At 44.2% G+C, this 24,332-nt stretch overlaps 1 protein-coding gene across 2 annotated transcripts in view; it reads right to left on the minus strand.

Moving 5' to 3' along the window:
* The window catches only part of LOC124407744 (transcription factor AP-2-epsilon), a 169,823-nt gene that overhangs the window by 114,007 nt on the left and 31,484 nt on the right, over positions 1-24,332 (minus strand). Inside the window, exon 1 of one of the 2 annotated variants that reach the window (XM_046884204.1) lies at positions 11,628-11,741. The exons of the other annotated variant lie outside the window; for it this stretch is intronic. Coding sequence (XP_046740160.1) covers positions 11,628-11,672 — 45 coding nt within the window. The 5' untranslated portion in view covers positions 11,673-11,741. Of the gene's footprint in view, positions 1-11,627; positions 11,742-24,332 lie in introns of those variants that run through there. 2 annotated transcript variants of the gene reach the window in all.

A 24,332-nucleotide genomic window follows, 5' to 3' on the forward strand; every position in this document is an offset into this window, starting at 1 on the left:
TGGGTGGAACCTGGTAATTGCAGAGTAAACGCTTAGCTTTCGGTAGGTATAATGTATAAGGTATGTTCTCTTTCACCTTCCATCCGTGTGTCTCGAGAGTCCCGGACTTTGGATTAAAGATACCGATCGACGATCACACATCGGACACACGAGCTCTTTCTACCTATGGCATGAGTTTTTATTTCACGTAACGATTTTCGTAACGTGCAACGGAGTCGTGAAACGCTCCTGTCTTTCACAACATCACTCGACAGCCGACGATACTGTTTTTATCACGATTTATCTTCTTCCATTCGCATGTAATAATTTAATTACGAGAGACTGCCGTTTGACGAGTTTATAATGTTTCCTGTACCCTGTAACTCTACGTAATTTTTTCTCTTCCGCTTTTCGGCTTCCAGAAAATTTATTCGTGTTATTCAGTTTATAACCAAAGTTTTGAGCATTTTTTTCTAAAAAATGGAGGATACATAGTTATTGAAGTCGATCAGACTTACTGATCAGTCATATTCTGATAACTACTTATTGAAATTATGTTACCAAGTTTTTCGCTTATGTGTTCAGTGCGAATTTAAAAATTCAAAATTTTAAGGATATTGCTGAGAATAGTCAAAATAGACAAGATAGACAAAAATCGTTGAAACGGTAGTCAGAAGTTGTGAAATTAAAAAAACCGGGTGATGATATCCCTCGTCCTGTTTTTTTGCTCCACCGAGTCGTATATTTAATTTTTTTCCATTTTTTATTTCAATTCCCACTTTCTCGTCTCTCCTGCATTAGCTCTCCTTCGTGAATAGCGCGATGGGATAGCCTATATAACGCGGTCTCCTCGCAGGTTTCAACACAAATAAGATAATCTCCATTATAAACTGAGAAACAGGGTAAGTAAACGGCAAGGAGTTATTTACTCGCTCGGCTGCGAAGGGGAAGAGGGCAAAGGAACAAAGTAATAACCTCGGAATAAGAATGAAAATTAGAATGAGACTGAAAGGGGAGGGAGAGAAGCCAGCATCAGCCGTGCAGACAGTAATGTTCCCCATCATCAAAGCGCAGGCGTGCCTTCGAGGTCGCCATATTATAATATTATATAGTCACGGCACGTCTCCGTCTAATTCACTCGCGAATGCCACATTTTTTTCCCTTCCACTCATTAGGCATCAAGAGTAATTAATATCGCAGTGAACTCACGTTAAAAACAGCGCGCTGAACCTGGGCGATAGGATGAGATATGGTGAAAAAGTGGACAAAAAATCTGCATGAAATAATATATTTACTTACCCAGGGTGCACTACAGTCGCTACCGCCTAGAGACTGAAAGGCAGGCACGCATCTGAACGTCATCTCGACGCAGCTGAGTCTGTGTCTCGTTTTACGATTATTTTTCAAATATTTCGTTTTTTCTATGTACAAGTTTGCAAAAGCAGCTTGGTTCTCCGGTCACAACTTACCTAGAACAAAACGAAACACCTAGTTAGCGATCGGCTATAATATTCCTTGCGGTAAGTTTTACATCAGGGTTCTTCGCGTGTAATTAACACGGAATGATGAAACGAACGAGCTTCCGATAAAAAACGGAGGAAAAACATTTCCTTGCGGTAATATCCTGCATCCTCGATGAGAAACTTATCCCTCCTCAACGAAGCATTATCCATACTATAACAGATCGTATTTCCGTATACAACAATTTTATTCAGAAAAATTTCTCACATTTATTCGGAAATTAATACCACGCAGTCAAGAACTTGGTGTGTGGAAAATTTTCAAACCAGTGAAATACACGTCGAAGAGTCAGAAAAAAATGGAAAACCCTGACAGAAGATTAAAAAAAGAAACAGGACTTCGAATTTGAACTGGAAATGTGAAATTCATTTGTGCTTCTATGTTCTGAACACGTATAATTGAATTCAGGCGATTGAAGCTAGTTTGATTATTATTATATTATTGATCCAATCGTCTTAAATTAAACAATTTACAGCCACGCCAGAAGCGCGACGATGATCAACGGATCGACTTTCAGAATCAGGGGTCAAAATCCTTCAAAGCCCGTACAGAAAGAAAAAGTAACGCAGCTAAAAAAAACAGCAAGTCATTCCGGCAGTAATTTTGTGCAAACTATTCGGTTAATTATGATGTCCGAGCTGTTATTAGCGCGTGCAAAATAGAACCTGACTTAATATGGCGGTGCGAGTAACAATGATCGCGATATGTGTGCGTGAGGAACAGTTATACAACAAACAGGCGATCGTATTAGCCCGTGGGTAAGCCAAAAAAGAAAAAAATCGTGAACAAGAACCTGCAGTCAAGGATCACAGCTGTAAGGAATCCCGCAGCGTGATCCGTCGGCTGAAACTTCGTCGATTGTGTTTCACGGCGGAATATCGGGAGGCGAAAATTCGACGCAACGCCATTCACGGTTGCAGAAACGACCAAGTGCTTGAGTCGTAAAAAACTGCAAGACGTTATGCAATAGAGTGATTCTCGGTTCGACAGGAACAAATTCAAAAAAGAATTTTGAGGAGCGAGGTCGGATGCATGATGGAACCCGTTAAAACGAAGGAGTGGAATATTTCAATGAAATTACCTAGTATACCGACAACACCTCGGTGAACAGAAGGGCCTTTTCGTAATGAAATCTTGTACCACGCGGTGATAATTGGCATGAGAATTGAATTCATTTAATGACCGTACCTCCGCTGCGCTGCAGAGGCGATTCGACTGGACAGCGAGCAAGACGTTGCATGCCTACCGCATATCTTGGGACCTAAGATGCATTTGCAGTCGGCATAACGACAGCTACCAACGACTATTATCACCTCCGCATCCTCGAGTCAAGCCCTCCGTGAAGCGGTGATCAGAATCCCCCCCCTCTTCGCCAGACACACAGCGATGCAATTACAATTAATTTTCTCGGCACATGTCCGGGAAGATCAGAACTTGTACGTGGTCTTTTTCATCCTCATTTAATTACGAATGACGCCGAGGATTTTTTATAGGGAGAAATATTGAACTGTTTCGGTAAAAAATAAAAATTGAAAAGGAATTTTTTTCTCAAGAAAAAAGGATGAACCCACTATAATGAGAGAAATAGTGAGTGGAATTAAGACGCGGGAGAGAGGAGAGAATAAAGGGAGATGCCGCATGCAGGGTGGGAGATAATTGATTGAGTTCACTTTAGATAAAACAGGGTATAAGAAAAATTTGGTTCGGTTTGAATATAATGACGCAATTGTAGCGATAATCATATATTCAATGGCGTAACGGTCGATTACGGAAGATCACAGTAAGCAGCACCCCCCTAGGAGACGGGGATCCATGGGGGGTTAATAATTCATTATTCTTATCTTCGTCTACTCCGCAGTGCGCGGCGCTCGCTCAGTCATAAGCTGCAACACGCATGGTATAATTATTCCTATAAGTATATCTACGACATCGCACAGATGCCGTTCTGCGTATCACGTATTGTACTGTACGTATTGTACTACACACATACCTGCATTGATATACGTATACCTACATGCATAGAGACCATAGACACGCCCGATTCTATTCACAGATACGAGATCGAACGATAAATGAAAGATTAGTGCTCGCGTTGCGGGACGCGATACTCATTCAACTCTCATCAGATCAACTCCGGAGTATCTCGTGCCTTCGATTCTCTAACGGAAGTCCGTTTCTTGGCGAATTTTGGGTGATTTCGTGAACATGATTCAACTCCGCGAGCCAATTCGAAGGACTTTTTATCAGGTTTTGTCAAATCACTTAGCAAAAGTTTTCTCTTCAAATGTAATATGTGTATAGGTATCATCGCTTGGATAAATCATGCAATTTTGTTTATTAGTAGTTTTAAATATCGATGAAAATAAAAATTTTCACCTTTTTAATTTTGAAGAAGCAATCTGCCCGATATTGAGATAAATATCAGAAGATCTACGAAGTTCTCGTCACTCAATTTCAATTCGAAAATTGGAACCCCTTAAAATTTTGCAAAATCAACAACAATTTACACCTTGGAGAACGTGATTTGGTTAATCCACGTCCGTGTAGTTTCTTTTTACTATGTGACATAACTAATCCCAGATATTTTGCATCCTGCGAGAGATGAGAGGTTGAAGTATTGAGACCGGCGGACGATTTCGGGGGCAATCAAAGAGTGAAAGGGTTGCCAGAGGATACAATAAGATGAAATGAGGGCTGTAAAGCGAGGCGAGTGAACTCTCGTTCAAAGTAATAACAGTGTCGCGTCGTGGAGAGTATCGAGTTGCCGTGGCGGCCGAAAGCGTCGTGACGTCGCGTCGCGTCGTTCCCCGAAGCCCGTGCAACCGGGACAAAAGATTACGTTTGGAAAATGATACGGTTCTTGTCCACATGCTTATAAGCAAAGCCTACAATCTGTGCGCAGTTTGGGTTAATCTAGTACAGGAATCTGAAAAATCCCAAAGGAGGCGGCCTATTACGTAAGCCCTCCTCCCCGTCCGCGGAGCGACTCTCTCCTCTCCTCTCCTCTCCTCTCCGCCCCGTTAAAGCGGTTATTAGACCGAACTGGACGCATTCTTCTGCCCCCGAATAAAAGGAAGAAGTCGTCGACGAGGACGCGGCGGCGCAGCCGAAACGCAACATGCGAAGCTGAGCTCTCGGAGCTCCGCGGCGCGCTCGGATGGGGCCAGGATGAATAATGCATCCGAACGCAGCCATGCCAGAATTCCCGCTTGAATATTCATAGTGTATACTGCTCCGAGTTGCGCGCGCTCAGTTCCTATCCAAAGTTACCTTGCGCTCACACAGACTCCCTATTTCCCGTCCCAACATTCGATCTCTTCGCGTATCACGCGCGCTCCACTCTCTCATCTCGCCTGCATGGCCATCCCACATAATGCATCATATATGTATGCATATCACATACACATGGCTGTGTGTATACGTATGTGGAAGCGCGAGCTACCCGCTTGAATATGGAGCACCCGGTGGAATTAGCTGCTCCAATGAGTAAGTCAGAATATTCAGTGTGCAACGTAACGCGCGTATTATATTATACATAATACGGAGTATGTACGGCATGGTTTCGCGAAATTGGTTTTCGTTTTGAAATTTGGTCAATTTTTATCGGTTTTGCTTCTTTTTGAAAACCTTTTTTCACGATTATTACTCTCCAAGTGTTTTATTCCGCAAATTTCTCATTGCGCAGATTTTTGCACGTGTGCGAAACACTTCGTACGGTATTACTCGTTTTTGTTGGATATTATTACACTTGCGCGTAATGTGTAAGCGAGTGTGTGTGTGTCTGTCCTGAGATGTTTATGAAGCCATTTATTGTCGGTTATTACGGAGAGTTTCACCACCTTTCGGCAAAGAGAAATTTACGACGCATCGAAAATACAAACTGAGCGATGTTCCAAAGCCCTTCCGAGACTGGCGAAAATTCGCAATTCACCAAATATTGACTATTCGTATAGAATAGACCGATCTGCAGAACCCCGAATTTTTTTACCACTCATTTGAAACCGCGCATATTTTCGCCAGTTTCTCAGAAAATTCGACGAATCGTAGAACATGTATGAAATACTTGTGTGTGTGTGTGTGTGTGTGTGTGTAATATATGCCCGATGGTTCTTTACGACACCTGTTTAGCTGGTCAGACTCGTTGACTCTGACCACTCGATACCTGCGGCTCTTTCGGCCTAGGATTACGACTTTGCCACACGCTCTTCTTCGACCGTGAGCTCGTGCGTTTATAAAGAATGAAGAAAACTACCGGTGTAATAAGGACATAAAAATTAGTAGAAAAATAAGAATAACGATTTCAAGGGTGATCTGGTCTTCCATTTTACTATCGTAAAATTCATGCGTGGAACGAAATTCAGGCGAGCATATACGACTTCTAATGACTCCAATAAAAATCGCGTCGCGAAGAGATCAAGGCGCGGTATCTAATTATTCGAATTCGCATTTCACATGGTTCGCGACCACCGCGATCCGCATGAAAATCCGCGTTCCAGACAGTTTTAATGCAATAATAACAATAAAATAGCGCAGTGACAAAGGACAATAACACGTGTCAATGAGCTGAGGTGAGTTTGAAAAACTCATGGAGTCAAGTCCCTCAGCGATAGTATACACTGATCATATCCCGAGGCTTGATTTATGCGTCACCGATGTTTCATTCTATCGGAGCAACATTCCAATATGATTGCCTTTAATTACTGAAACGATTTGTTACCGGTCGCGTAGCTGGCAGCAGTCAACCGGGGTTGGTCGGCCTGACGCCGCGTGTAATACGCTTCATGCTTCTCTGCAGTCTCCGGCACTATAACACAGAGCCACGCTAGGAATGAATGGTCGATGCAATATTATCACCTTCGTACCGAATTCACTGTATGATCTATCACCGCAATTCTCACACCGCATATACATTCTCCCTCCCTGACAGCTGAATCCATCGCTGTAGCCTTCGTGCAAACTTCGCGCCATTTATCCCCACGCAAATTCGAAATATTGTGACGTCCGTTTTTGAAATTCCAAATGCTAATCTCGTCTAACCATCTTTGGTAATGCTCGTAGATCAGTTTGTACGATCAATCGTTCGAACAATTTGCAGGATTATCCAATTCAAGATCACACATTTCTCTCGACTTTCACAATCAGACTCGTTCTTAATAAAATCTGTGAAATGACGATATTCCTCAAGGAACGTCTCTGAAGCAGCGTGCCTTGGTTTCGCCAACCGAACGAGGATCAACCTGCGCCCGCGAATCAGTGAGTGGAAATAATAATCAGCTGCAATTACACAGTTTCATCCGAGGCATTTATATACAAGATGATTATAGAGGGTACATAGCTGATTGTGAGCCCTCACTGGACGAGTAATCGGGATCCGAGCACGAAGTCCTGTTCGATTCAGTCCAGGATATCGAACCCGATGCGCAACATTCCTGGGCCTATTACCATTACCAAATAATTTCAATGGTGGCCAACATTGAAGCACAGGGAACCTGAAATTAAGTTGATTAGAGGCTACCGTTCGTAAGGATGGCTACTACCGGAATTTGACCAGTTATTATACAGGTAGTTTCTGGCAGCCCTCCGTACGTGTTGGGGCTGTACGTGCGTCCCGGAACCGGGTTCTCAACTTCCACTTCAAGCCTCCTCGAGTCGAGTTAAGTCCGCGTGCGAGACTCATCGCCGATTTTGGTTGCGTGGATCGTCAAACTCGATTGCCGATGAATTTTGCCGAAATGAAAAACAATCTCTACGAAACACCGTCCAGTGAGTGATATCGATGTTGAGGAGAAATAGTGTGTTCCGGTGCCGGTAGTTATATATTGGTACTATCTATGCGTAGGGGAAAGTTCCACATATTTGTCAGAGCTCGAAAACTCCGCTTGGATCACACACGAATGAAGATGGGAGTATAATTGCTCGTTTCAAGGCTTTTAAATCACTTGTGAGGTGACTCAATCACCCGAGCGGAGCTTTCGCCATCAACGCACCGTTTCACGACTGTTGGCAACACATTAGGAAATATTAACAAACGGGAACTCGCGGTTGTTTTTGATGGCACGCTCAATCCTCTTTGACGTATCATCTTTGATTATTATTTTAGTATACCAAATCCAGACATGATATACTTTCAACCATCGAAATTGAATCGCGGATGCCTCTGTGGCAAAAACCTGCAGCCAATATACTAGAAAGCGTTTCGCAGCACACGGTCGAAGGCAGAAAATTCACGGTGTGTAAACCAAAAATTGACCCGCCAGACCACACTCATGATTCATGCGACGTGAGGCCTACTCCGAGTATTAAGTGTAATATTGCGCGAAAGATTTTTTTTTTACCAAGAGTATATACAGGAAAATGTTGATATAGATAAATTTAGCGTCTAACAATTGTATCGTCTCCTCGAAGTCAGTAAAATCAAACAACGATATCCAAAATAAGTCCAGAACTCATGACGTCTCTTAAGCGAAAAAAAAGTCCGGCACAATATGTATACAATGCAAGAAAATTGCGAGTAGAAATGATGCTAAAAAAATCTTTACAGCCGAGATTTTGTGGATCCCGAATGAGTTGTTACTGAAATTTTTGGGAGTGAAGAAGAAACTGAAGAAGATAATAAAGCTACAGTCGGTCTGAAGATACGTCTGACCACAGAAAGCCGAAATTCGTCGTGTATATATTCGCCACTGTGGTAAATCGGTTTTTATGCCCAATGCACAGATAAAATACACGTGCATTAAATGCCTATACACAGGTAGAAATAACAAACGTGGTTATAAACGAGGGGCGATAGCCGGGCGGCGTTGCATACGGACACATTACGTATGTATTTGTGTAGGTATGTATGATATGGTTGCGTACATACAAAATGTGAAAGAACGATTGGCCGAGCGAACGTTTGCGGCCGAGGTATATTAGCTATTAAAGAGTTAAACGATTTATCACCGTCGGAGTCTGCAGCAGCTCCTCTAGGATAAGAGAGAGAAAGAAAGAGAGAGATAGAGAGAAAGAAGCGGAGCAAAAACCGTAGAATTTCTCGCGGTCAAACAATTCAGCCGGATAAATTAATCAAAGTTGGGATTTTTAATGAAGGGGCTATCGAGATAATTGACACGATTCCGGGGGAGTGAGGGGGACGAAATTTTCATTTAATCGCCCGGACGACTCGTAATATAAAATCACTTTTATTTTTGCTACATTTTATTTATCTCTTTCTCTTTCCGCCCCCCTATTTCATTCGATCTTACCGCTTACGGATCGTCGTCCTTTATCCTTGTCACGAGATGGATATATTCGCATGCAGCGAGATGCCGCGTGGTTTTCAGAACCAGACTCTACATACGACGCTGTTCATACATATATACACACATACACACATACCTGTCCTATGTATGCGTACCTCCGAGAGTTTATAATTCTCCTCGGTTCATCCGCAGCCTGCACGAGTAAATTAAAATTCCAAAAAATAGGCAGACGAAGTCGCAGCCTTCCACGTCAGGACCCATCGGGATGGTCTTCGACGCTTCGATGATGCCCGGCGAAATTGCTCGGCCAACACGCGACTAGGTATAAGGTATTCGATCCGAAATCTATTCTCCATGGAATGCCCGGCCCCGTGACAAACGATCAAGCGCGAGTTTTCCCGAGGTGTTTGAAATGTTTAATGCTGTTTCAAAGGGCTCAACTGTTTCGCTGAAAGGTTAACCAGGGTCTTCAGGGTTGTCTGGCGGCCCGGTCGGACTGAACGGCTAGTTAGCGCGAAGATTGGCTCTTCTTGGCCGTCTCACCTCGGTTGCACGGGTTGCTCGGAGTAAAAGAGTGGAGGCAAAGTCCTCTCTTCGCTATTGCTACGCCTTGGATTGGCACTCCGCAGAACCAGCAACCGACGATATTGGGACGACGACCGAAACGTTCAGGCAGTAAAATCGGCTAAGCTGGGGGTTATTTATTGCTAGTTGTGCTGCACGCAGGTGAGAAAATAAGGCAAGCCTTCGTAGGCTCGTCTCTCAACTCGGAGCGCGGCTCTTACCGCGCCAACGCATATAAGGGGGATAATTTTAGAGCCAATTCTCGATATTGCTTCTCTTCTCTCCTTTTATTCTTTCCTAACGATCATTTGTCAATTATTCAAACTGTCATGGAATAAATTCTTCGAATGCGATTGAAGAGAAACTTGAAACTTTTTCGCGTACACACATATGTCGGTCGCAGTCTTAAAGGTATAGGAAAGTCAAGGATAGTTTTAGGATGTAAAGTAAGCGCTTCGGATAAAATTTGCAAAATATATTCAGCGAATAGACATTTATGTATACATGCTTAGAAAGCGATAAAAATATCAATTTCGACTTGACGCTCCGTAAACTGATTTATTTACACGTATATTATATGTATATTATATGCGTGTATATTTAGTTAACTTAATAAGACGAAATTTACATATTTGTCGTAATAGATGTCGAGTAAGCAGAGCTCCCGGAAAGTTCTAAGTCAAGCAACAAGTTGCAAAGTTCAAGAGTTCCGTTCCGGTGTAAACATGCAACGCCCAACAATCGTTAATCATAGGAAAGCAGCGGCTGGGCGTCTCTAACGAGGTTTGGAACCCCTTTGATGTCTAGTACGGTGACAAAATGAAAATAAAACATTCCCTCAACTAATTCCAGTCGCATGACAAGTTCGCTGTTCAAACATTACTAAATTTACCGTCATTAAACATAAACAGTAAATGCAATGTCATATTCAAGATATTAATTTTTTTTTTCTCCAAAAATTCTCAAGTCCGGACAATTTTCAAATTGTCTCAGGCTGGTCGTACGTTCAAAAAGAGACTACCTGATCGAAAATTCATTAAAGAAGATACGTCTTCGGTGGATTACCGAGGCTACAACCACTTTAGTCGTTACCTGTTACATCAACGTGACGTACATATAATTCCATAACAAAAGGGGAAACGTTTTTATATCCGACCACAGTGGGCGTAAGCTGCGTCCATAGGCGGCGAGATACCTTCTCGTTGATTGAAACGTCAGCCCGGAGGAGTTATGTGTCGGTGTGGGTCAGCAACGTGGAGTTTATGCACCTACCGACGCGTATCCCATCCCCGATATACCCAAAGGCTCTCCGTATCTCCGTACGAAGGTAGGTCCTGTAGATCCACAATGTGTATCGGTAACAAGGTGGATCCCGATACTCGACGTTGAAACGATCACAATATCGGCACAATATCTCGACGAAAGCTGGCACTACCATGGCCCTTTACTCTGTGTAGCGTAGGATGGCGTAGGTTATGGTCATGCAGAGGTGCAAGAATCGTGTAATTGGTGATCGTAAAGTCCGCAGAGGTGCCAGTACTAACAACGCAATTGTTGCGTCTCCCTGTCAGCCGAATGGCCTGTAATATGGGGCTCGACTATTAACGATGAAAAACGAAGTGCCAGATCAGTTTGGTTTACAACGATGAAGCTGGAAGAAGAAGAAGAAGAAGAGAAGGACGTCTTTCTTCTGTGCGACGGTGCATCGAATGATCGTGCAAAAAGCAACCGCTGCACATGCAGACGAGATGACAACGAATTGAAAGATTAAGCTCACAGACGCAAGCACACATAAACTATAAAGACGCACTGCGCGCAGCAGTTTTTTTTTTCTTTTTTAGCCCGAAGCAACCGCGAAGCAGTGCAAAACGCGAGCAACTAAGAATGAATATGATTTCATTGTGTCAGGATTTTACGAGTCGTACCCTTAAAGTCTATCATTAAGGCGTCTGCGGTTGCCGGTCTCGCGTTCTCCAAGGCACGTGAGCAGCACGGGCAATAACAAATCACCGCTGATTTATAACCTAATATTAACAATTTATATTCCATTCGTAACTCATAATTTACGCAGTTTCTACATTGCATTCCCCCCAAGGCGGCCCGCAAGCCCTTTCCGCCTCCCCCTTCCCACCCCCTCTCCGCGCAATGGGAAACAAACTTTACCCGGGCTGTTTGCAAACCCGCGCGAGTTTGTCTCGTGATGCTCGGAGTTTAATTACGGACCCCGTACAATTAACTTAACCGGTCTTGCACGGTATCACCGTACGAGTAGTTGGTATGCTCCCATAAGTAATTTGCGCATGAATTTTGAAAAGAGTTTACCATTTGGTGCATCCTGGCGGTGTTGTAGTAGTCTAAGTTCGGCATTCGGCTAGGTTGAATAACTACAGATAGTTCACAAATTTTATTCGACCGACGCAGCTTGTCTCTGTACGAAGAACTGATAACTCGCCAGTTGATCTGATACCGAATTCACTGGCCCATGACGAATGGTGGTAAACGTACTCATACGGCCGTTGACACGTGGTTAAATCAAGACTTGTCACAGATTTTTGCTGTAAGAACAGGAGGGTTTCGTTGCAGTCCTTCGTCCTTCACTTGAGTGTCCAAAAAGCAGGTTCTTCTTCTCTTATCTTAAGTCGAACCCGCCTTGTTGCACTTTTGAAAATTCTCGTAAGATGGTATAACAGTAATTATCACAGTCTCGGTTTAATCACTCGAAGCACACACTGCGCGTAAATGCTGGAAGGGGGGAGGGAGAGAATCGAAGAATGACGAAGAAGAAATACGAGTATAATATTCGAACCCTCGAAAAAGAAGCAACAAACGAAATAAACGGAGAACTGAAAAACCGGTCAAACTACGCGTTACTGTTCGGGTGTTCAGTGGAGGATCATTCGGTCCGCAAACATTATGCTAATTTCGAATGCTTGACAGATGACCGCGGGTTGGTTTGCATCCCTCGGGGATACGGCTCGCGATGTCAGCTCGAGATATATATCGGGTTACCGGCGCTGGATATTGTTTCCGATATCTCGACCTTTGCGGGTATATAGGATCGCCCTAACCGTCGTACAAGAGGACTGGAGGGTTACTGCGCCCGCGGGGCCTTCTCTACCGGACAAACGGGGCCCCGGACCCAGAGTGGGAGGTCGGGCTGGACGTGGCCTATGGGCCCGACGATTCCCTCACCCCGTCATTGGGCGCCGTGAATCGATCCGCGCCCAATGGGGCCTTGGGCCCGGCGTTCCATCAGGCCCACGCCGCGCCCTCGGCTGCCGATTGGACCACCGAGTCCGACGATCAAGATCGCGAGTCAAGATCCTCCGATAACGCCGCAGCGGAAAGATGCACGCCGGTTGATGCAACCGACCAGATATCGAGAGCCGAACGTGCAGGGCCAGGTCTTAACCCGGCTTCTTGGCACCTGAAATTTGCTCTTCGTTCGCTTCCAGAGTTGACGGAAGAAACTGGAAATTGATCGTGTTCAAGCGCGGCAGGTGCAGGGCCAGGAAGGAGGCCGTTGTCTCGATTCCGTCAAACCTTGATCACCGCCAATTATCCGACGATCAATACAATTAACGGCCGTTACATGGGCCTTAGGAAGAAGGAGGCGATACTGCCTTTGACGGATAATCAAATTTAAGCTGTCCAACTTTACGCCACACACGCCAGCGCGCAAACGAAACCGTGAAAAAACGTTAGCGTTCCCCATTTCGCTTTATTATTCCGCATGCGGGTAATTACACCCTGTGTCCTCCGGGAGTAATCTGGTATCTCGGCGAACTTCAATTTGCTCTTATTGCTCGTGAAACTGTTAAGTATCAACCAATGAAGCACGTGAACGATAATTACTCTGGCTACGCTCTTTTCCATGCTCCAGTACTTCTCTGAGATACGAGGCAATTGCTTCAAGCAGATTCTTCGATTTCTGATCTCTGTTTCCACTGCACCGAGGACTCGGAAACTGAGTTCTCGGATGTAAATAAAATTGAACACCACTGTTGGCGAGGTCAAGGAACGTTGACGCTCGGGGTGTGTTTTGACGTTTCGAACGGCGTCTACCTGATTTTTGCCCAAAGCAAATCGGAGCCATTGCCCGGCAGTTTATCAATGGCGTCCCGAGTCCTCGCGTCCGGGTCGCCTTGAGGGACAACGAGAACCCGAAACCTTCCGGAACCCCCGTCCAGAGTCTCAGGACCCTTTGGAATTCACTCAAGGATTGCCCTCTGGTTGGTTAGCCGAGCCAATGGACGAGTGAATGAAATTCTTCTGACCGTTTGCCAGCAGCAAGCCACACCTTTCAAGACCATACAGCTCCGCTTTATAGCGCAATTCTGATATACCTTCACCGTTAAATTTCACCTCCAGTAGTCTTTCAACGTCGATAAACTGCGTTACGGTTAGGTAGTCGGAAGTGAGTGAGTATCGATCGGGTCTCCGTAACGTTCAACAAATCGCGTATATACCAGCGTTATAGTTCCACAAGTGACGACCAGTAACCATCATCCTCAGACCAATTAATTGCAGTGACAAGTTCAGCGCAGCGTTCCAGCTTCGTAAGCCTTAGAGAAAAGTGAGTAAAAAATGCGAGATGCATTGTAAGTCATGCGTTCTGAAGTTAGCCGCTTTTAATGTCAAGCAATGATGCTTTAATAATAATATGTGGTGAAAAATTTCACGCGCATTGCATATAAGCACAGGTTCTTTCGAATAGGAGGACAACCGGCAGCTGAAACAGTTCCATCGGTCAGTAATCGATCTTTATGCAATGGTGAATTCAGAGAAACTGTTCATTATCTCAACGGAATGCTCCGAGCAATATTCGTCACAGCTAATCGTAACAGCACGAGTCTCGACCGCGTGATCGTGACGTCTCAGGGCAATCATCTCGTGCACATGGCGCACGCAACTCCATCGCGGAGTTTTAAAAGTAACCCTCACACTCCGCGGAAGGCCTTCGCGATACCTTAAATTCGACTTGGAGGTGGTATTGAATGCATATCGTGAAGAACTTCTTTTTTTCACTTTACGATGGAACTGAATTGAACAGTCTTTTCGTGCCAGAGTTACAAGATTTTACAGTTACAGAGAAAAACCTCAACGTTACCGTGGCTTGAGTCATACGATCCATCATCTGGTGCATATTGTATCGGAAACTCTCCTTCGTCGCACTAATCTAATAAGCAATGTTACAAACAACTCGTGAATAACTATCTCAACGGATTAAATATTCTCACGCTTGCGAATAGAAAGACTCTCTCATAGTTTCCTCTTTGCAATTGATGTCAAGTTGAACTCCTCCAAACTATAGGAACTTTGGTCAAGAGTTTAGTCCAATCGAAGAGGATCGTTAAGGTCGTGACGAAGTGTATAATTCCCTACACAAGAACAGTCTTCGGTCAATTTCCGTGAAATCAAAAATTTAATACTGCTGATCAGTACGAGTGATTGTATACGTTTGATGGGAAAGCCGAGGATGCAGTAGTTATAGTCTAGCGTAATTCGTTTCCTTCGAACGGATGAAGTTCAAAAAGAAGTTTCCGCGGAGACTGTGACGGGTTAGAAACAGTGTTAACGTTTCGTGACGCTCGGCGTCGAATCCTGGCAAAGCCGGAAAGCGTGTGCGTGCGAAATACCTTCCCTCACACCATCAGCATCAGCACGGACATGAGGACATGAGAGAGTGGAAGTACGGAGCCAGAGATGGACCGCAGACGTCTTCCTCCCGTGACCTGGGGCGTAACCGAAGAGGTATCTTATTGATCTGGTTGCCTGGGGCGTGTCGTCCTGGAAATCTCGCCGCAGGGAGGACCGCGTCGAGTCGGGAACCCTTAAAGCGACGTGGTAGCGAGAGGAGTGCGCCTGCGCGCGTGTCTCTCGCCCGGAGGGTAAGCTTCCAATCACCGGGAGCTAGCGCAGCCCGGTGCCAGAGGGGTTGTCAAATCTTGGGTGGAAAAAAATATTTTTGCGCTTGCGCCCGGGTGCATCCTCGATCTTGGGCCACTTCGGAGCGCCTCCTTCTTACGATAACAAGACTCCAAAGGGAGGGGGAGGTCAGGGCCAGATCATGCGAGCGGGACGAGGAAGAATCAGTCAAATTAATGGAGAATCACTTGGAACAAAGGGAGTCGAGATTTGTTCTCTACGTCCAGAGTGCAGCGGTGTATGAGTATTTGTATACCTGCAACGTGTAACCGACCAGTTAAGTTAAAGAGCAAGTATCGCAAGACGTCGGGAAGCTCGTGAGGGGTAAAGCGTTAAACAAAAGACCCTTGGATTTATCATTTATCTCACGGCTCCACTGGATACACAAACGACCCGTTTATGGGCCTTCGTGCAAACTACAGTCTCCGCTGCCTCGCGTAGAAGCGAGTGTACCCGTCACGCGGCGGAAATGATTTCTGAAATGGAATTGGGGGAAGATAAAAATTCTAGTTTTTCATCTTTGCGTTGAATATAGAAATCGCTCATATCGATTTTATTACACGTTTGACTGCACTTAACGTTTTTAAATACGTTGACATCGAAAGAGAGAGAAAAATAATTTTTACAATTGCCTTGACTGATGTTTACGTCAAAACTGTCCTTTGGATAAAGCGGTTACCCCAAAACCATGAAATTTTTTTACAATTTCGAAATGAATGCCATTCAGAAGCGTAAAAATATAAGCTTTGTGATACAAGAGAACAAAAGCAAAGTTTGCGTAAACAATGCCACGGTGGAAGGGTGAGCTTTGTAACTCTTCGCGATTAGCATCTGTTTGTACAAACCTAGTTACAGATAAGCTTTTAACGGTTTCCAGTAATCGTTATGCCGACTGCAGTTATACGTTTAATTTTCTACGAACGTTAGAACGGGAACAAATAATTCCAAAACGAGATGTAACTAGGTATGTAGGATGGAAAAGTATTTGCCAGTGCAGACGAAAAACGTGATATCCTCGAGGGGTTCTACGAACATTTTTTTTCCAATATTTTTCGACTCGCTTTGTTATACGAGTAAAATTGAGTCGGTGGATAAATGCATGGTGCCCATAGGCGAATAAGCATAAATAGTTACTTGCGCCTGGTATGGCTTTATTACAACTAGATGCGAATACAGATAACTGACCAAACAAGGGGATAAAATGGGGTATAACTACTCACTGCAATAAAGTCGGTAAACATTTTAACGACGAATGTTTACTTTAAAATTTATCTATAATTGTAAGAGGTTGAGTTTATCCTCTCTTATTATGGGCGCTCACATTTTTCTGTTTTTCATTTGTAAGATACTTGCAGATGCCTACAAAAGCGTTGATAATTATCTGCGTAGCCATTATCTGGCTGTTTAGAAATATGCGATACACTTTACACACATTCACTTAATACATAGGCGTGTAGAAGATCCCAGGTATCTCAGGTCGATCGCTCGGATTTTATTTCTTTTGTAATATGTCATCTGCCATTAACCACTTTGAGGGGGTGAAACCACCCTCTGAAGTAAGGAACATGTCAAGTGGCGATTTGGCAGTTTCACCCACAAGAACATAACATTTTCTCACCGATCCAACTGTAAAAGTTTTCTCATCACTAGTATTGGAAAATATAATTTTCTCAATTATAAAGAAAAAAACCTGCTAAATCGCCCCTTGATATGTTTTACTTTGGGGAGTGGTTTCGCCCCCTTTAGTTGTTTAATGGCGGATGAAAAAAATACTTGTCGCCTGGTTCTTAGTCTACTACAACATATCGCAAAAGAAATCAAATCGGAGAGATCGACCTGGGATACCTTGCTTGTCAGTCAATCAGCCGAGTATCGCAACGCGAAGATCTATGGTATTTGCGACTGGCAGGTAGGCACATAACGCATACCAGGTAATATAATGCATGTGGAAGAAGAGGGGTCCGAAAAATATATGAAAGAAAAAAATATTATTCACGCGTTAGCGGAGAAATCAAGATTGTCCAACGAGATATGCGGCCAGATTTGCGGCCAAGGCACACCCCGCATGTAAAAAACAGCCGCGGTGTCCCAAAACGAAATAAAGGAAAAAATGCTTCCCAAACAAGTTTTCCATGCTTTATTTCAGACACCCTCACCAGGTCGCTGAGTAAAACTCTAGACGATTTACCGCGAAACGGTTAAAAACTTCAAATTCAAACTGTGTGAAAATTTAAAAAAGAAGATTTCACCACTATTTCAAGCTATAAAAATCTTCTCGGAAAATGAATGGGAAAAAATTTTATTCATTCAAATATTCTCCCGACGTATTCGACGGGAAAAACGATCGGCGCACATTAAAGACCGCGATAATTCTTCCGGACGCGATACCGAGGCGTAAATGAGAGGGTAATGATTTTGGCGTACATAGAATCAATGAGGGCTGTTACCATAAATCGAGTAGGTATGTACGCTGGTACACCATAGTCAGGTACACGTCCCGAGACGAAGTCTCGACGTCGTTCGCCCCGAGGCCCAAGATTATCTCCTGTAATCTCGGCTGCTACCCTGCACACGTAGCTGCCTGCCTACCGAAGTGTGCCACGTGTATCGCGTAGGTACCCCAACCTACACACATCGGTGTCGAATCCGGACTCAGCGAAAATAGCTAATTATAATAATGTGCCCGGATGCTCGTAGGTGTCTGTGACGACGGCGACACGCATGCAGATATGAAACGCGAGTAGAGAATCTGCGATGCACGCATGATCCGTTGATCTCTCGCCGAGGCTGGGGATGTGTACTGGGTAGGCTACCTTCGGCGATTCTCCGACCATGATCCAACGGGGATTGTAAGATTACGATTTATCACATGACGTGTCAAAGCGGCTGCCACGGATGTCGCTTAACTTTATTACTCCGACGAAAATAAGCCTCGTTTTGCTATAATTACGATGACACGCCAGGCGTCGCGGATCCCGAGACCGACTTTAGATTTTTTTTTTCTCTTTTTACTATCAGAATTATACATGAGACGATCCAGTTTTGATCGATCGATCGATCGATCGTATTTAAATGTCCGGGTGTAATTCTGTGCAATATTGAAAAGCGACACACCGTCCACTAATGACTGCAGACATGTTTCATCTCAAACTCCGAAGTCAAAAAACTTTTTTTTAATTTTACAAGCTTGAGTACACAACTGCTCAAAAACACTGAAGCTTATTTCTAACCGAAAGACGCAAATTCGTGGGCACGCATTGGATCGGAATGACTATAATTTTTGAAGAATTCCTACACGTGAGTGTCGTCGTTTATCCAACAATCAGTGGTAAAACAATGCACGAACGTTTCGTTTCGGCGAGTTTGGTGGAGAACATTGTTTGCGACTGGTAAAAATAACGACTGTCAAATTGATTCGAGATTGTCTCATCCCACACAAACGGCAGACTGCGTCGCAGTCTTCCGGGTGAAATAATAATTGGATCGGTGAAGTTCTTCCGAGCGGCTCGTGTCGCGCAGATTTAAAATAACGACTCGACATGCGGACTTCTTCAATTTGCATCATCGAGACATGAGGTGACAAGCCGAAGGATACTTACCTCGAAATAAACGAGGAGAAGGAAGAGAAAAGAACATCCTAGAGCAAAAATATCGGTGAACCTTCCGATTTGTTGAGCCACTGGCTATTCGCCCGCCGTTTTGCGCCGGGGGCGTGAAACCGACTCGCGCCATATCACCTACAGCTACCCGTGTGGTGGAACCGATATAGACGGTGAAGACGCCGCGGGCGTCTCGGTGAAAGACGGATATAAGTCTAAAAGCGTATGTATTCTGCGGTACTATGCATTGGGCACATCGGCACGGCTGTGTGCTTTTGCAGAATGAGTATATAGTATGTAAAACGTAAGCAAAAATTTTGACAACACGTTATAACATCAACCTCTACCCGTATACCTATATGTATGTATATAATAATTTTCTATGAACTCCAGACTCGTGTGTATCCAACGAAAACTTATGCGAGAAAATTTCGTCCAAATAGATCGGATTGTTTTATACCAGACGGTAATAAAAATCCAGATTTTAACCAGATATCTGCGCACCCCTGAAAAATGAAACGAGAAACTCTTATTCCGCGCGAAACGAAATGACGCGCTTTTTGTTTCTCACACATACGACGTATACGCTTTTTCGTATAAGTGTAGAGCGGGGTATCACATCGCGAAGGTGCATTTACCGACGAGGATAGACGCTGAGGGGCGACGGCGAGGCGGAGGAGACATTCAGCCCGACACCCTCCGCATAACCAAAGATGGAATTGATCGGAGAATCGGAGGGTTGAGTTTGTCGGAGGGCTGCTGCCGGTGGCGCTTGCGCCCCTGCGGCAACGTCACATCGATTCCTCGAGCAAGGGCCTACAAAATGGCCGCCGGCATTTCGAACCATTCCTTCCCCGCTGTATCTCGACATAGGTAGGTAGGTAGGTAGGTAGGTAGGTAGGTTTTCTCCTATGTGCGGAGCGAGCAGAGAGAGTCTATCTAGGTCTCTTTGTCTGAGATGTATGCGCGAGTAGGGTGGACCCCGAGAAAAGAGGGGGAAAGGGGGTGGGGATGCTGGAGGACGAAGAAGCGAGACGGAGGTGGAGGTCTGGAAAGACGGGAGCTGAAGGGGTATGAGAAAATCGATTCACCTTAGGAAACCTCCGCGCGAACCTGCACCCGGCCTCGAAACGCGGAAGGAATTCAATTATTTACAGTGGCAGAAGCAGCTCGAGACCCGCGCAAAGCTTTACCTGCAACATCGGGCATCGAGGAGCAGCAGCAGCAGCAGCAGCAGCAGCAGCCTCGGATCTATTTCGCCCTTGCAACGTTATATATATATGTATATACCCACACAATTGCCGCGATAGGATACGGCGTGAACACGAATACCCTGTACGACTCTTTGTCGATTTCAGAAGGTAAAGAGGAAATCGAGGAAAGCAATATCCTGCACACGTATCGCCGAATCTCGGAACAGATTTGACCCCACGTACCTCAGTAATTGCGGCTACCTGACCGTTTCGCCTGTCGATGGATCCTCCCAGACTGCAAACAGCGACAAACAAAGTCGAGAGAGACGGTGCAAATCAAGACGCATATAACCTTCGTGTTTCGAGAGTCGACGACCCCTCAGCTTCCGAGTGCCTCGCACCCCGTAGTCTCGGAGTTTCGCCATATTGACAAGTGTCTGAACTTTGATTCGAACAGTTCAACGAGATCGATCACAACTGCTGTGTGATTAAAATGACGTTACCTGCACAGTTTCGTAACAGTTAAAAACTGACAAAAAGTCCGATCACCGTTGGGTAAAAACGGGTTTTTCTATTATAATTAAAAAGCATGATTAATTTTTTTCAAACGAGAAGAAGAAAAAAAACAAACACTAGTCGATATCTCACAGGGTATCGAGAATTACGATTTCATATCACGATCCACTCCAAGCATCAAATAATACCGCGGTGTAATCGACGGGATAGAATGGACGCACCCCTAGGCCACCCCGGTGTACCGAGTAAAGGGTTACTTAAATTTGAACCAGCGTATAAATGCCCATCAGACACGGCCACGGCCTGCGTTTAGCACTGATCAACCCCACGCGTTCGTGCAACTACATCAACTCTCTCGCTCTCGGTATCATATGCAGAACTTCGTTCTGCAGTGACCATGAAATGACGGTTCAATATGCACGCTGTCGCCTTTCTCCCTCGGGGGCAATACCTACCCCGTCTCTCTCGCCCTCCATGGGTCCACCTATCTCCACCCCCTCGTTCTCCCTTTCCCTTTCCCTCTCCCTCTCTCTCTCTCTCTCTCTCTCTCCGTCACGTCTCTTCTATCCGCAAAACGGTACACGGGAAAGCCGCGCGTGAGAACAAGCAGATGTACCCACCGAGAAATGCGCACCGAAATACAGACATCTGCATATGTGGATATGTCGGCGCCACCCCGAATACTCTTTTCGATACCGGGAAACTGGGCCTGTTGGCCCCCGGCCTCAGCTGCGTCGACACCCAGAACGAGAAATGGTCGATCGAATATTTTTACGAATGTTAAAAAAAGTGGATTTTCAAATTAAGCGAAGAGGCAAGGAGGAAGGTGGGGCAGAAAAATTCTGAATTCGATACGAAGAGTACAGTGTCGATCAGTGAGAGATTTTGGGCCTGAAGGAAAAAAAGTGTCACGTTTATTTAAGCCGCGAAAATTAGTGATGTTTTATATCGATTCAATCGGAACCTGACGATAAGAAAAGAAGAATAAAGTACGTTAGACACAATTACATATTCCATAAACTGTTGAAAATTGAATAAACGTATCGGGTGTAACGTGTTTCACGGCAGTTTCGGTGAGAACACAAATACCACTTTATTTTTATAAGCGTAACGTTATGACAACATTTGGTACGGAAGCTTGTTTAAACTGTACCTCGTATTCCGGATGTAGCAAATATTTTATGGCAACACCGTTCCTTTGATTTTCTTTTTGTCTTGAATAACATCCTATTCGATCAACAAAGGTTGTATAAAAACAACTAAATCCAATCAGAACCTGCATTATTTAGAATTTAGCGACTCTCTTTTCTCCTTCCTTTTCACAGAATTATATAAGTATTAATGGGTTCAAATGAAAAAATATAGACAATCGAGAAAATACAATTTCAAAAAACTCCTCCCTCACTTGAGACCATTGAGTTTCCCGTTACGGAAGAAAATGAAGAGTTTCTCTCTTTCTCGACACTCTAAAGTGTACCTTTTTTACCCGCCATCCCAAAGAGCTAACGACGCCTCAGCGTCGATCTTCCAAGAGAAGGGGGGCAGGTGGTGAACGATGTGATCTATAATCGGCCGCCTTTCGATCTCTCGATCGCGGTGTATAAGTAATGTAGCTATCCGTACTCAAAAGGGCCCGCGAGTCGAAAGGATTAGAATCGCTCCGGGTTCCCTTCGGGACGAGGCAGCGGGGCGTAAAAGGTCGGGGGTAAGGGGGCAGGGGAACAGGGGGGCGGAAGAGGGGAGGGTGTCCCCGGGCGATATTCGCGGCAGCACCATCTGTTTTCGGGTAAACAGACGCGATCCAGGTTCCATCCCAGTTCCATTCCCGTTCTCGCCTCGGGACAAAATTTCATTTAGCGGAATAGAGCGTAAACACTTCTCCCGACGAAAAGTGCAGCGCTCGACTTACAAACGGAATAGAATTTACCCATAATTTTTTCCGTACGTTTACGGTAAGATCTTTACGAAAAATATGTGCACGCTTTCAAAATTTCTTTGACAATTTCTCACTTTGAGCAATTTAATTGTGGTTACGGTATGTGAATGAAATTTTGCATAACTTTTCTCCAAGGAAAGAAAAAATTTTCAGAAGCTGTGTGATATGAATTACAAAATATGGTATTTTATGAATCGAGGATAAAAATTTTCAACCTACCTCCAATATTTGAATATTAAAAATTTCAAACTACCATCGGTGACACGAAACTAAAAATTGTGAAAATTCCCTTCTTTCTACAATTTCTACGATCATATAAAATGATATTGGCCTGATTTCCCTAACTATAGGCTAACTCGATAATCACTAATAAACTCGTAACACGAGTTCCGTCGAGTTTAATGCGACATATTCAAATCAATAACGCTCTAAACCAACCGAATGCATAATGTCACCTGCAATTTTATAATGTTAATTTTTTCCTTGTTCCGAACTCTGTATTATATTCAGCGGGAAAAATATTTAAAATTTCAAACTAAAACCCGTGCTGGCAAATTTGCATATTTTACCCAATAAAAATCACGTTTCCGAACGAATATGAATGCGAATTGTACATGATGCAGCACCAGCATATGTATATTGATTCATAGCGGTCGGGGGGGCGAGGCTGTCGGTATCTGATTTCACGGAACCAGTGGGATGCTCACCGTAAATCGTATGCCGAGATTCTCCAGAGATTCGCTTTGCGAGTGAAATGAAAATCTTTGAGTAATACGAATAAGTCAAACTGAAAAAAGTGACATTTATCGGAAACCCAAACGACAAAAGTCTCATCTAGTCAAACTTTATTAAAGCGGACAATACAGCAACATCGGCACATGAAAACTAGAATTTTATACAAAATGTTAAAGATTGAAATTTTTCAAAAAAACACGGTGAGAAATGTAACCTGCTTTGAACCTGCGGCTGTCCATGCGCTGTGATAATGTTTTCCTTTTCACAATTTTAATCACCCATCGTTACGGCATCGATCGAGCGTATAATGCAGAACGTCGGTCTGATAATTGCGAACCACACTACGGATAACGATGAAAAACAAGGGATGAATATATAACATGAAGCAAATTGGAAGAGGAAAAAAAGGAGGGTAAAAAATTGCCGTAATATAAAAACCGACGGTTATAATCGCAGCGAAGGCTAAAATGACAATGGCGTGAAAACAATTTTCAAAAACTCGAGTTACTAACGAATTTTTTAAAATAACAATAAAGAAACAAAAAAACGAGTCGATACCTAGCCGAGCTGATAAAAATGTTCCAACAACAAAATTCACTTAGCGAGTAAAAGACGAAACAATTAAGGAAATTAACAAAATTTAATCCAAGAACCGTTAAACTTCCGACGATTCTACATTTCGTTTTTCTACACTTTCATCCGTTACGATTTTGAAATTTTTGAAAATCCGAAAATTCAAGATCCGCCGATCTTTCCGTCTCCTCGACGGTTTCCCTCCCCGTCTCTTTCCATCCGTGATCCAGCTTCTCTCTCACCGGCGGAGTTCGCGCTAAGATTGATGCGCCCGATGTCAGCGTGATAATTGAATGAGTGCCGTTCGTGTGTCGGCAAGCCGCCCCTGTCCTCCTGAAGACAGTCTCCAGCGCCTTTGCGGATGCCGACGCCGGGGCGGGGGGGGGCATAGGCTTTCGATTAATTATCGCCTGCATCTTCGCGCACCTGGAACGGAAGAAATCTGCGGTAGACGAACAGGAACCGTCCCGAAGCCCAGCCCAGCCGAAGCCCGACCCATTGTCTCACCTTCATTAGCGCGGTTGCAGGAATCATCGTTGGAATCATT

Source organism: Diprion similis, chromosome 6 (assembly GCF_021155765.1).
Source record: "Diprion similis isolate iyDipSimi1 chromosome 6, iyDipSimi1.1, whole genome shotgun sequence".
Classification (NCBI taxonomy): Eukaryota; Metazoa; Arthropoda; class Insecta; order Hymenoptera; family Diprionidae; genus Diprion; species Diprion similis.